The following is a 14,592-nucleotide window of genomic DNA, read 5'->3' as shown; positions in this document are numbered from 1 at the left end:
ATAATGACTTGGGAGAGCGGTACAGATAGCCTTACTATGATTCACGCCATTTTTTTAGCATTTAGGACCACTCAATAGGAATTAGGTGATTTTCTCATATTTTCGTGTGTTAGCTAATTAATTTTTTAGTAATATGACTTTCATGCACTTTTTTTGCAAAACCTTTTTAGGATCCTTCGTAATAACCTGAAGGAGTGGTACATATAGTCTCACCATAATCCACACCATTTTTATAACATTTAGGAACCACTCAAAAGAAAGTGGGCGATTTTCTTAATTTTTTGTGTGTATTAGTGAGTAATTTTTTTTGTGATATGATTTCCACCCTATAGGTAGACTAATTGATTGAGAAGGACAACAAAGTTCCCTCTAGGATGTAGTGAGAGATCTTTTGGTTCCTTGCAACTCTATGCTCATTGACCACTAATTTTTGCCACATGAAAGAAATCTACCATGAAGCTATTTAACCATGTTAGAAAAAAGATAATGGTTGACCTATCACTGTTAAGTAGAAATAAGCCTAGCCATCGAATATTTTGCAAATTAAAAAGGACAGCTCGATGCACAAAGCATCTCGTGAACTCTCATGTTCACAAAGAGCCCGTAGAAGGGTGGCACCCAAGGAGCGTGATGTAAACAGCATCTCTTAGCACAGGGGATGTTGATGCTTCACAATATATTAAGAAAAAGATCCAACTGTCTATATATAAGGAAAGCTGAAATCAATTATCAGCATGCATACAAACTTTTCAGTAAGATTAAGATGCAGAATCTCTATGGCATAAAAAAAAAATTAACCATCCAAATACTACTATACAAAAACTGCCATATGTGAAAGTTCAATATGCATATAGAATCCAAACTAGTTCAAGGTTCATCCTTCGAGAAATAGTTGTGTATATAATCAAGAGCAACTATTTGTATGTTATAGCTATATAGAATTCAAACGTAAAAATCATATTTGTATGTTATAGCTATAGTTTGTATAATTGCTCCATAACAAACTTTATGTTTGCTATGACTATTAATCTGTATATTTCGATATACATATACATAAAAAATCTGTATTTTGGTCTATTTGTATATTTCGATATACAAATGGGTCTTGCATTTGTAGATTTCGGTATACAAATGGGTCCTGCATTTGTATATTTCGGTCTATTTGTATATTTCAGTATACAAATGGGTCCTGCATTTGCATATTTCGGTATACAAATGAGTCCTGCATTTGTATATTTCGGAATACAAATGGATCATGCATTTGTATATTTCGGTCTATTTGTATATTTCAGTATACAATGGGTTCTGCATTTGTATATTTCGGTATATAAATGGGTCCTACATTTGTATATTTCGGTATATAAATGGGATGACAAAAAACATAGAATATTTGCTGTGAATTACAAATAAAAAAAATTATAGCTATAACATTTAATTTGAATTAATAATTTATTATTTCATACAATTTTCTCAAAGTTAATTCCTAAGTTTTATTAACAAAGTTGTCATTTATAGTAGAATTTATCACTTTATACTATAAAAATTAGTATATCTTTTGAAAGCAGAATAGAAAATTAATGAATTAGAGCCCACGGCAGAAATTGAAAATTTACCCTTCTTCTCTTCTCCGAAATTTGTTCCCCGGCGAACCTTAAGGCAGCTCCGGGAAGAGGAACGGTGATAATGGCGTCATCGTCGAGTAGCGGCTTGACATTTAAGCTTCATCCTTTGGTGATACTCAACGTATCGGATCACTACACTCGTGTCAAGTCCCAATCCCAACCTCCTTCTTCCCACTCCTCCAACTGTGCTGATTCACCTTCCGCACCGCCTAGGGTTTTCGGCTGTGTAATCGGTGTACAGAGTGGTCGTACTGTTGAGATCTTCAACAGCTTCGAACTACTCTATGATCCCGCTACTCACTCCCTCGACCGCGCTTTCCTCGAGAAGAAGCAGGAGCTCTGTGAGTTTTCTTCACCTTTAGAATTCATAATTCCAGTTTTAGTAAATCATTAATTTGGTTATAAAAGGCAAATTATATTGTATTAGAATGATATGAGCGTGAATAGAGCAAACACATGATCCGTCATCCATATTGCTACTCGAATTAGTTTGAGATTGAATTTTATATACTTTCATGAGTTTATCTTATACCATTGTAGCAGTGTTTGATCTGTTGTGGCAGGTTAGTTGTCTTATTTTGTTGAGGTATCAACCTATGCTTAAGATAGACAATTACCAAGTTATGTCTAAGACTAACAATATCTTGTAGCTGGTTTTTGATAACTTGATAGTTGAAATTCTATATACAGTTACGTTTGTAGCTCATAATACTTAAGCTGGGAATTTTGTGCAGATAAGAAGGTTTTCCCTAACTTTTATGTACTGGGATGGTATTCATCGGGGAGTGATGCACAAGAATCGGATATGCTTATTCACAAAGCTGTGAGTTCTTTACATCTCCGGAAATTTGTATTTGAGCACCTTATTGAATTCCTTTTGTTTTCAAACTTATTTATCACTTTTTGTTCTTTTTGCTTGTTAATGAAGAGGAGAAAGATAGAACTCAAGGCAACTCGTACTTTTCTGCGTGCGAAAGAGAGGATGGTTATCTGGTAAAAGGGAAAAGATGACTATAAATTCCATAGAATGATGCTATTCAGGAAGTTAATAATATTTAGTAGTAAAAATTGTGTCTTTTCAAGAAACAAATGGCTGCCTTTTCAATTCACATATGGTAGGTAGAGGTGAAGCAAAAATTGTAATAGGAGGTGGAGAATTGGTACCATACCAAGCATGTGTTACATAAATACTTGTATATAAAAAGATTATCGAGTCATGTTCTCTGTCTTTTCTTCCTCAAATGGTTTTAGTATCACAGTGAAGAAGAGGTGCTGACACCTGTGTCATAACCTTTGGATGATTTAGTACTGGAAAACTATCACAAGAGGATCAGTTTATACGAGATGCCCCAGCATTATACTCTCGATGGGGAATGATTTGATCATATATCTTTGAACATCAGAATTACAAGAGGAAAGAAAAATGCTATTGATGTTTCATGGTCTCAATCATTATTTAGTGGAGTAGGGCTATTGTAACATCTTCTTTTGTTTGTGAAGGTAGTTTCATTTTGGGGGGTGGGGATGGGATATGTCAGTCAAGGCCTGTGATTCAAATATTACTTTATTTGGAGATGATTAATTTGCCTAATCTTTCTAATAGATTGTATTTCTTTCCATAGTTATTGTCCATCTACAATAAGAATATTATGTATTTGGCAACAAATAACCTTGTTATATATTTCTTTGTATCAGTTGATGGATATCAATGAAAGTCCTGTGTACGTGCTTCTCAATCCTTCCATCAATCATGCACAGAAGGACCTGCCACTTACTATCTATGAAAGTGGTGTGTATATAGTCAATATGCCCATTGCTCTATGACGAATATCTGAAATCAATGTGGCTACTTTTATTGGCAGAAATTTGTCTTGTTGTCCCTGTTAGAATAAAATATATTTATAAACATCATCTAGCTGCAGCTGTTTTTGTGAAATAAGTTCTTCTGGTGCCTAATATTTTTGTTTTGAAACTGTTTGTTGGTACCAAGAGCTGCACGTCATTGATGGCATCCCACAACTTATTTTTGTCCAAGCAAGCTACCAGATAGAGGTACAGTCTTACAAATTTTTTTTTGTCTTGTCAACTAGTTCTTGGGAGCACCTTAATCAAATCCTTTGTGTTTTTCAAATATCTCATTGCTTGCTAGACTGTTGAAGCTGAACGGATTTCTGTTGATCATGTTGCTCATCTTAAACCATCTGATGGAGGTTCTGCTGCAACTCAGTGTGAGCACTATTAACTTCCTTTTTCTTTTTCTTTTTTTTTTGCAATTCCAAGCTTGCAACAGTGCTTAACAATACTAGAATCATCTGCTATTTTATCTTCTCCACTACCAACAATGGCAGAGCTTGTCTAGGACTTACATGTTCTGTTTTCTACAGTGGCTGCCCACCTCACTGGCATACATAGTGCCATTAAGATGCTGAATAGCAGAATCAGAGTGCTACATCACTATCTGCTTGCAATGCAAAAAGGTATTTAGAACTTGTTGGGACTTGAAATTACATTTAAATTGATTGTGTGAGGGAAGTGCTTTAACTGGGAGACTCACCTAATCATCTTAAAATTTATTATATATTTATATTATACAACTTGAGTAAAAGTTAAGTTTTCCCTAAATGGACCGGTGAATCCAAATGCTTGAGATAGACTTAGAAACTGTGTATAAGTGAAGAGGAATGTCTTTTCCCTTGACATTTCTGCTCCTCAAATGTTTGCCTGATGAGTTTCTTTATTTATCCAAAGATTTTAATGTTGTAGTTTCTGTGGGTGCAGGTGATATCCCTTGTGATAATTCACTTTTGAGGCAGGTCTCTAGTCTTTTAAGAAGATTACCAGCTATTGAGTCGGAGAAATTTAGAGATGATTTCTTGATGGTGAGTGCATTTTGAGCTTATTCAGTAGAGTTGCAGATACATAAGTGTGTGTGTGTGTCTGTCTGTCTGTCTGTCTGTTTGTGTGCATCTTCACTAGAGTTCACTGGGTTTCTTCTATTTGGTTCCCTGATTAGAACCTCAAGATCTGTAAATGGTGACTACTAGTTCGAGTTACGACCTGCAAATTGGTTATGAGAGATCTTATATTTGCTGTAGTGCACCTTGACTGCTTGTCTGATTCTATCATTTTAATTTTTTCTTTCTTTTGTTGCAGGAGTATAATGACACATTATTAGTTAGTTACCTCGCCATGTTCACCAACTGCTCTAGGTATGATGTTTGAGGCTTCTACAACTTTTTTTTTTTTTAATTTGATCATCATGATATGTTATTTTGTGATTTGGTAAAAATTGCTCAACTAGCTTTTAACATGAACTTTTTCGCCCCTTCTTTCTTCTTTCTTCTTTCTTCCTTCTCATTTTCATTCTTGATATATTTTCCAGTGTAATATAGTTTTTAGGACTAAAGTGTACCTTGGTGGAATAATAATAATGATAATGACTATAGCTGATAGAAGAAATAAATTCATCAGAGGTAGTAGTTGTCTCACCTGATAAAAAAAGGAATAGAATTCATCAAAGGTACTTAATTGAGGCTGCTGTGATATACGGAAGAGAGGTTTATGCTAAATACACCCATGGGCTTTCCTCTTTCCAATTGATATTGTTATACTTGTATGTTCATAGGCAGCTTTATCTCTCAATTAAGCTCGTCAAAACTGTTTATTAGTTAAGCGCCATCTGCAAATTAGTACTATTAAAATAGAGCTATAAGTGTGGAACAGTGCAAGTGCTGGTAAATAAGTTGTTGTCACAAGTATTACCACAAATTTTGTAGTGCACTTGGTCATCTCTGATTTCGTGAAGTCCATGAGCCAAATCATAAAGAATCTAACGTCTTTGTTTTATATTGATGGTTGCAGTACAATGAACGAGCTTGTTGACAAATTCAACACTGCATACGAGAGGCATAGTAGGAGGGGCGGACGAACTGCTTTTATTTGAAAGTAGATGGATTGTTTTCTTGCTCTTATTTAATTTCCTCTGTAGCAAGTAGCTACATCTTTGCGAGTTTAGGAAATCACGTGTATGGAATATAGGAATCAAAATAGTAACTTTATTTTTTTGTTTTTCCTTAGTTTTAGTTTCCCCATATGTTATTATTACCTACTACTATTCTTGTCGGCACAACACAATTATGGAAATGCCAGAAAGTGGTTGAGGTTTTTGTCTTTACAAGTTAGAAGCTTTTAATCAGAGTGCACTTTGTTTAACGTAAACTGATTACTAGTACATGTTTGCGTTCCTTTGTAACCTGCCCTTCCAACCCTTTTAATTACTAGAAGTTGGCGTATGGATTTAAAAATAATACCCAATAGAGTGTATTAGTTATGCATAGACTATTTCTTATGCATTGTTTGGTTTGGTGTATTAAAAATAGTATGCATTGTATAAAAATATTTATTTACAAAAGTATCATTCACAATTATGGTGAAAAAGATATAAAAGTACTGTTGAGGGGTAATTTGATTTTTAACCATATTAATGCATGTATTAAATCCTTTGCATTACTATTTACTAATACTTAGAAATCCATGGTATACACAATAGAGTGTATAACTAATGCTGCATGAAAAAATGCACCAAACAAGGGATTACTAATACATACTCCCTCCGTCCCTTTTTAGTTGTCCACTTTAGAAATGGCACACAGATTAAGGCAACAATGATTAGCACAGTGAAGTTACAATTTTACCCTTATGACAACTTTTCACTTCAAAATTACAACCACTTATTTGAATTAAAGTGAAATAAATTGGAGGGAAACAACATACACTTTTACAATTTTCAAGAAGTGTAAATAAGGGTATAATAGGAAAAAATTTGTTGTCCTTTCTTGATTTGTCAAAATGGACAACTAAATAGGGACAACCAAAAAAGGAAATATGGACAAATAAATAGGGACGGAGGGAGTATAATTAATGCATGCATTTTTGCTAATACACTCTACCAAACGATTAGGAAATGAATACTACTTTAATAACAAGGGCTAAATAAGTATAAAAATGGTAAATTATATCTTTGATTTTTCAAACTTGGAAAGTAAAAGTGGACATCTATATTTAGTATAGTAGACAAGTAAGTATGAGTGAGAGCAAATATAATTGATCAATGATCATGGTTCATTTAAAACGGTTTAACAGGGTGTTTGTAATTCAAAAGGTTCATTACAATAGAGAGCTAATAAAGCACAATAAATGTCTTGCTCAATAAAATAAACAAAGTCTTGCTCAAGCACAAGTAGAGACACAAAAGATGGGTTGCAGCCTAGGAAGCAATCCAACATGCATCACCAACTTGTGCTACTGAAATATGGAGATACCTAATTGAAATGTTACTACTATGTAAAAGGGAAGCCTTTGAGATGCCAAGGATGAGGTCCATCTTGATCTGTTGAATTTCCTCTTAAAATATCCGCCTTCTGTTAACGATGCATAATGGTCCGATGAAATTCCCAACCATCATGGCACCCAAATTGGCAGCCATCAAAACACACAACCAGCCAGGGTCGCACATTGCATATTGTGGAGAAATTGTTTCTTTTATTGACTAACAGAGTACCTCCAACACCAAGCCAGCGCAAACCACGGAAAGAAGACTTGTGCATAAGTAGCATTATCGAATAACCAGACAAACTTCGACATTTAAAAAGATCAAGCTTTTGCAGTAGACTACCCTTGTGATTTGGTCTATCCACCAACATCTTCACTGCAGCATCAGTCACATGATAGCAGCACCTTAGACATAAATCAGTTAATGCTTTAGCAGCAGATGCAATGGTAAATATAGCTGCATCAGTTATTCCGGGAATGTGACTGACATCCAACAATGATAACGTCTTGCCAATTTTCCCCTCAGCACAAAATAAAAGCTCAATTCCCTTGTCAGTTACTCTCTTACAGCCTCTGATGCACAACTGCGTAATGCCCAAGTTTCCCATACCAAGCAAAGCAAGACCCTTATCAGTGATATCAGCTTCTGCTAAGTTTAGTTTTGTGAGTGTAGTAACACTTGATATGAAGAAGAGACAGGGGTCTGCAATGCTTCTGCACCCACTTGTGTCAAGTACCTCCAACTTACTCGATGAGGACAAATCCTCCAAAGCTTCACTAGTTAGAAGCCTGCATGATATCAACCTGAATTCAATTAGGGACCTTTCAACTCCTCTCATATTATGAAACGTCAAGTCTGATAATAGAGGTGAAGTCAACACTTCAAATTTCTTCAGTTTCCGGCATGAGTACAGAATTGACGAAAACCCAGCATCAGTAACGTTTGCAAACCCACCAAGTTTCACTGATTCCAACCTTCCACAACCTTCAGAAAGAAGGAACATGCCCATATTGTCCACCCTCGTAAATGCAGTGGGATAATTCATACTACTTCGAACAATTGCGAGGGTAATTAGATGCTTGCAGGACTGCACACACTGCAGTCCAATGTTAGTCAAGTCCAGTATCGTTGGATCCATAAAAGGTCTGTCTTCAAGATCCAGCTCCACCAAAAGAGGAAGAGAATACACAACTGTCATGAGAAGATTATCTGATATAACGTCCAAGACAAGAGATAAGCTTTGCAAGTTGAACCAAGGGATATCCCTGATCTTATCTAACCAATGGACAAATTTGCGTCCCTCCGTTTGCTGTAACTTCAATTTTTTTAAACTCTTGGGCAGAAATAGTTCAAGAGGTCGTATATCAAATACATCAAAGTAGGTCCCTCGGATTTTTATGGACAGCACCTGCAGGAAAGGAAAAAAAATCATAAAACTAACTCTCTAAAGAAAAAACTCTTTGTTGTAAGAGTAATAAGCTTGAAGAGGCACCGGGGACAATTTGAAGAAGAAAGGAGAAGTATGTGAAAGATGAGAATACTTCACCTCTAACAAGGTCAACTTTTGGAGCATTTCTGTAAGTTTGTTTTTGAAAAGTTGTGGATCCTCACACCCAGCAAATTCAATAAGCAAGGACCTGATTCAGAAAAAGGAAAAGAGAAAAAAAGAAAACATACATTGGAAATAAATCCAGGGATAAATGACAAGATTATGAAAGTAACATATTGTTGGCGTAACCACAATGGACTTAATGATCTTGGCTGTTCCATCATCTGAAGATGGATATATAGAGTGAAATTAAAGAATGCCAAGCACAAAAGCTAACACAGGTCGCAGTTTTCTATACCCAAACAGCCTAAAGGAATTCAGATACCATCAAGGGTCAACAAAGAAAAAATTTAAATTCAGCAGATAGATGAATTGGTTCACAAATTAACAAATGTGCTTCAGATATATCGGGGAAAAAAATACAAATCAGCTTTAGCAAGTTGTAATGTAATGGCTCAAGTGAACTATTAAAACTAGATAAAATCCATTAATGCAGAGAGAATTTCAGGATAATAACAGTCTGAAAATCCATCAATAGAGGCGATTGACGCCTTCTAATTAAGCCCTAACAAAATGATTGCAACCACTTGTAAAGCTCTTAACATCAACGACGAGAATTTATAAACCAGTGAATTACCTATATATGTCAATTGTTGAAAGTAGCGAAAATGAAGTTTGACATGGGAGAATACCTTAAGTTGGGACACCTTCCTCTAATTGCACTAAGAATGTGGTAAGACAGAGAGGAACATTTGAGCAAACTCAAATCTTCGATATGTTCACCGAGAATATTGAAAATGGAGGTGTCATTCTTCAGTTGGAGGCAATCAATAGTTAAACTCTTGGCTCCTTGGACCCTACGCATGACTTGTTGTAGAGTCTCTTCATCCAGATAATATCCCTGTAAATCAAAGATACTAGTATTAAAATTTCATCCCAGAAGTAGAAATTGCATTAGCAAAACTAAAGATGGTTAAATGAACAGTCAATTACGCATCAATCCCAATCAATGCACATTCTCCATATGCATTTTACTCTATTCAATACTCATAAGATTCATCGGAAATAGGTCAATCTAAATCAACCAGCAATAAACTTAAAATAAATTCTCGCAGTCAAAGCAATCTTAAGATAATCAATCAACGACGTCTCAATCCTAAATTAAATGATCTCCTCTACATAAGTCCTGGAGTTCTAATCCACTCTATTCACACTCATTTCATTTCGTAATAATCAATGAGTATACAAATCCAACAAAAGATTTTAGATAATCTAGGAACAACATATTTCACTTAACATTAACTCGAGACGATTGAATTGAAATTATTATCTTTGTTAACCGTGGTCCGGGACAACTTGCATACACCTCGACTAATTCCATGCAATACATGTCACCTCCCACCAGCAACATAAAGCAAGTAACTCTACACACGAAATCACCTAGTGTTTGTTAATTTGCTAATTACATATGTATTCTGCTCAATCAGGCTGCTAATTAACTCATTTTATCTATCTACATCAATAAAATTAGGGCATTCAATTAGGAAAAAAAATTGACGTACTGAAAGATCGAGAGACGATAGAGAAGGGAGAACTTGTGCGGCGGCTGAACTGAAAGTCGGAGAGACACAAGCGGCAGTGCAAACAGATTCCAAATCCAATTTTTCCAATATACAACTTATTATATGGACTGGAAATTTATCCATTGACGGCTCAAAAACGCCATCGGAGCTTCCTGCTCCTCCTTCCTCTCCGGTATGGTGTCCCTTGGCAGTTCCGGCCATGGATGAAGCATATACCAAAACCTAATTCCACAATTTCCTGCCATTTTTCCAGCAAAAAGTACAAAAAAAATTCGATCAATTCATAATTTGCATTTGCTGAAAACCATTCATAAGTTTTCCCATTTTCCATGGCGAATCAGTATCGAAAAAGTATAGTGTGCATACAATTTTAACTCATCTGGATTGAAGCAAATCATATACTAAAAATTAGTATAAGAAAAAAATACAGTAAATCGGTAAAAATTAGTGTAGAAAAAACTAATACAGTAATAATAAATACCACTGTGAATAATAAATAATAGGGAAATGGAGTAATAAATATTTAAATTGCTTTCTAGTTAATGAACACTTGTTGGTATATTTACTTACGTGTGACAGATTATAAACATAAAAGGTTAAAACTGAATATGCTTACTTTATTTTGTGTTTGTATTAAAGGAAAAAATTTGATGATTATTCCCCATTTGATCAAAAGTCAGGTAGGAAACTTTGACATAATAATAACATACTAACTTTATAGATATACATTCATATATAAATCAGTATGAATTGTTCTTCTAAAAATAGATGAGTTAAAAACAAATACTATAATTAGACGGATCTTCAAAATTCAACAAGTTCATCCAATTATAAAATTAGTAACAAATAACAAAACAAATTAAAAAGAAAATTCAACATATAAGGAGAGATAACAACAACAACTACTTTTAGTATAATTTCATGAATAAAACCTGGAAAAATGAGATGTATGAAGATTTTATCTCAACCTTTATAGGATAGATAAATTGTTTTAAATAGTTTAGAAGAATTTTATATTTCGATCCCTAAAATAGTAACGATATATATAGGTGTTATTTCAAGAACTAATTAATGCTAGTTTGACTCAATTAATCACATATGATTACTAGTTTGACTCAATTAATGCTAGTTTAATTGTCATGATTTACTTTTCGAAAGTCAATTTGACTAATTTTTAAAGTTAAATTAGATTACATTAATTCAATATTTTAAACAAAAAATCTAGATATTCAAAAACTATATGAAAAGTACGATAAATTACATTTTTTTGCATATCAATATGATTAAAAATAGTATATCGTAAAACGTTAGTCAAAGTTTTTATAGTTTGACTCTAAAAAAAGAAATTGTGACAATTAAAAGTGAACAGAGGTAGTAAATAATACTCTCTCCATTTCAAATTAATTGAATTGTTAAGACATTTTTTCAGTTTTCAAATTAACTTAATTGTTCAATTTTCAAGACTAATTTTAGAATATTCTTTCAATTTTACCCTTCATTGGTTAGTATTGGAATTAGTTATTAATTAATATTTAATTATTTTAATTATAAATTTGACAATAATTAATAAGGATAAAAATGAAAAGTTATGTATAATTTATGTCTTAATTTTTTTTTTCTAAAGGGTGTGAAACACCTCAACAATTTAATTAATTTGAAATGAAGGGAGTAAGTAAATGTAATAATATTGGATCAAGATAATCCAAATCAATAATTAGCATTCTTCTTTCCAACGGCTGGTGTAAGATTTAGAAAAAGAGTTTTCGTTCAAATGAGATTTAAAAACTCATTTTCATATATATTTTTTTCAAATAAATAAATAAATTGGTGTGTTGGTGCATTTTCTCGGTTAATTCCTTAAAATTAGATTTAAAAAAGGTATACTATTTTATACATCCTTCTGCTGGTTACTCTATTTAGCATGAAAAAACTAAATATGTTAAATCATATATTACGAAAAAATAAATAAAGTAGTAGTGAGAAAATTAAATTTGTAGATACGCAATTCTAACCCATTGGACTTGGGTTTATCTTTCAACCTATCACATCATTTCAATCCTCTATGATCCAGTTAGCTTATGGGTGTGTATGGGATTCAATCCATTTTGACCCGTTCATTATTAGTTTGTAACCAACATTGATTGGAAAACTATATAAAATGGGTCATAAAATTCAAACTAGTTATATTTTCATACCTCAATATAAAGTAATTCAAGAAATACTCATTCCCTCAAAAAAAAAAAAAAAACTTTCGCATATAGTCACTCAAAAATAGTCTAATTACATATAACTATAATTTGCTAATTACGATTTGTAGCTACATGTTATAGGGAAGAGAGTGGCGAGTGATACTGGGAGACGGAGGAGAGAGGGCAGAGAGTGGGAGAGAGGTGAATTGTATAAATAAGTATATCGGTTAAATAATTGTATATTATACATATGTATTTGTATATTTTGGCGAGAGAGATTGGGAAAGGGAAGAGAGAGGCGAGCAAGATTGAGAGAGGGAGGAGAGATGCGAGCAAGATTGCGAGAGAGAGGAGAAGAGGCGAGCGAGAGAGGACAATAATTTGTATAATTCGCATCTCGTTTGTATAATTCGCAGGTACGTTTGAATAATTCACGTGTTTTTTGTATAATTGGGTAATATAAAGTTTGGAATTATACAAATATAATAAAACTCGAAATAACGAATTGATACAAAAATAAACGTATGAACTTTAAACAATTATACAAAATATATTGTACAAATTATATTATATAAATTATATTATACAAAATCCAAAAACTACACGTTTATACAAATTTTAAAAAGTTATACAAAAAAAGATTGAATGTATATGATGACAAAACTGAAAAATCAAAGGAAATCATCGTCATATACAAATACAAACAATTGTATACAAATCAAACAAAGAATTAGCTCTGATTTATACAAAATGTGGCAAATTATACATATACAAACGTGGCTAATTATACAAACTCGAAGTCTGCCCACATACTTAATGTATAATGTTAGTCGCGAGTGGTAATTATAGCAAACTATAGCTATGATGAGTAATTAAGTAGTATAAGTTTGTTTAACCGCGTAATTTTTCAAAAAAAAAAGTACCAGCTACATCCCATACCCTTAATTTATTAAGGCTGATAATTTTTGTTTAACAAATACTAAATTAATATGATATATTGTATTGGTATCATTAATGCTGATAATTTCCTTTAACTGATACTAAATCAATAAATATATGTATTAGTATCATTAAAAAACATTGTACATAAATTATCATTAGGCAATGATACTATAAAGGTATATGTATATAGTTGTGGTATCATTAAGGTTTCTTCTTCAAATATTACTCATTAGTCAATGATACGATGACTGTGTTTTATGTGTAAGTTTCAATCTCATCTTATTTATTATTGAATTTACTTTATTACTCCTTCCGTTTAATTTTATTTGTCCACTAATTTTAATTTTTTTTTATTATTTATTACTTTTATCATATCAAGAAAAGATAATTATTTTTTCCATTTTGTACTCAACATTAATTGAGCTAAGAAAGAAAGGCATAAAACGCATTCAACGAATGCGATTTATGTGTAAGCTTCAGTCTCTTATTATTTATTGTTGAAATTACTTTACTACCCCTTCTGTTTAATTTACTTTGTTAACTATTTTTAAAATGTATTTATTTATTTTATCATATCAAGAAAATATAATTATTTTTTCCATCTTATACTCAACATTATTATTTATTTTTCTTAGAATCGTCGTATCTCAATTGATTAGCTACCTAAAATTTAACTTTATCGGTAAATGTTCAATTCTCTAGATTGTTAATCCCCTTCCCTATTTTTCTTTTCTCGACCCACAATTTTATTTTTTTGTCTTTTAAAAAAAGGTCGTGACGTTGAAACCTTGAAAAACCTTTCTTAGATGTCTAAATGGAAAGAGCTAAGAAAGAAAGACATAAAACGCATTCTACAAATCCGATTAATGTGAAAGTTTCAATTTCTTCTTATTAATGTTGAAATTACTTTATTACCCCTTCCGTTTAATTTTATTTGTCCAATATTTTTAAAATATATTAATTTTAAAAAGATAATTATTATTTTCATTTTATACTCAACATTAATTGTTTTTTTTTAGAATTGACGTATCTCAATTGATTAGCAACCTAAAATTTAACTTTGTCTGTGCATGTTCGATTCTATAGATTGTTAATCCCCAACCCTATTTTTCTTTTCTCGACCCACATTTATTTTTTGTCTTTCATAAAAGGTCGTGACGTTGAAAACTTGAAAAACCCTTCTTAGATGCCTAAATAGAAAGAGCTGAGAAAGAATGACATAAAACGCATTCGGTGAATGCGATTTATGAGTAACTTTCAGTTTCTTCTTATTTATTATTGAAATTACTTTATTACTCCTCCCGTTTAATTTTATTTTTTAACTCTTTTTAAAATATATTTATATCTTTTATTTATTACTTGTGTTATATCAAGA

At 32.6% G+C, this 14,592-nt stretch overlaps 2 protein-coding genes across 2 annotated transcripts; one reads left to right on the top strand and one right to left on the bottom strand.

Annotated features, from left to right (window-relative positions):
• The first annotated feature begins 1,577 nt into the window (after window positions 1-1,577).
• On the top strand, window positions 1,578-5,813 carry LOC125875685 (COP9 signalosome complex subunit 6a-like). The gene is made up of 9 exons (XM_049556703.1): window positions 1,578-1,963; window positions 2,357-2,445; window positions 3,318-3,411; window positions 3,613-3,674; window positions 3,772-3,850; window positions 4,007-4,099; window positions 4,401-4,501; window positions 4,776-4,831; window positions 5,484-5,813. Exons 1-9 carry the CDS (start codon window positions 1,684-1,686, stop codon window positions 5,563-5,565), a joined length of 936 nt encoding a protein of 311 aa, XP_049412660.1. The 5' UTR covers window positions 1,578-1,683; the 3' UTR covers window positions 5,566-5,813.
• Window positions 5,814-6,717: 904 nt separating this feature from the next.
• LOC125875676 (F-box protein At-B-like) lies at window positions 6,718-10,427 on the bottom strand. The gene is made up of 4 exons (XM_049556694.1): window positions 10,066-10,427; window positions 9,196-9,404; window positions 8,501-8,591; window positions 6,718-8,362 (listed from the first exon to the last, which is right to left on the bottom strand). Exons 1-4 carry the CDS (start codon window positions 10,285-10,287, stop codon window positions 7,046-7,048), a joined length of 1,839 nt encoding a protein of 612 aa, XP_049412651.1. The 5' UTR covers window positions 10,288-10,427; the 3' UTR covers window positions 6,718-7,045.
• Between the last annotated feature and the right edge of the window lie 4,165 nt (window positions 10,428-14,592).

The sequence above is a fragment of the Solanum stenotomum genome, chromosome 9, assembly GCF_019186545.1.
Source record: "Solanum stenotomum isolate F172 chromosome 9, ASM1918654v1, whole genome shotgun sequence".
Classification (NCBI taxonomy): Eukaryota; Viridiplantae; Streptophyta; class Magnoliopsida; order Solanales; family Solanaceae; genus Solanum; species Solanum stenotomum.
This window is presented reverse-complemented; position numbering and strand designations above follow the sequence as displayed.

Coding starts and splice junctions, on each gene's coding strand:
- LOC125875685 (XM_049556703.1), top strand. CDS start 1,684: ATGGCGTCATCGTCGAGTAGCGGCTTGACATTTAAGCTTCATCCTTTG. Junction 3,851..4,006: donor AGGTTCTGCTGCAACTCAGT/GTGAGCACTATT, acceptor TGTTTTCTACAG/TGGCTGCCCACCTCACTGGC. Junction 4,502..4,775: donor TTAGAGATGATTTCTTGATG/GTGAGTGCATTT, acceptor CTTTTGTTGCAG/GAGTATAATGACACATTATT.
- LOC125875676 (XM_049556694.1), bottom strand. CDS start 10,287: ATGGCCGGAACTGCCAAGGGACACCATACCGGAGAGGAAGGAGGAGCA. Junction 9,405..10,065: donor TATCGTCTCTCGATCTTTCA/GTACGTCAATTT, acceptor TTTGATTTACAG/GGATATTATCTGGATGAAGA. Junction 8,363..8,500: donor AAAAGTTGACCTTGTTAGAG/GTGAAGTATTCT, acceptor CCTTTCCTGCAG/GTGCTGTCCATAAAAATCCG.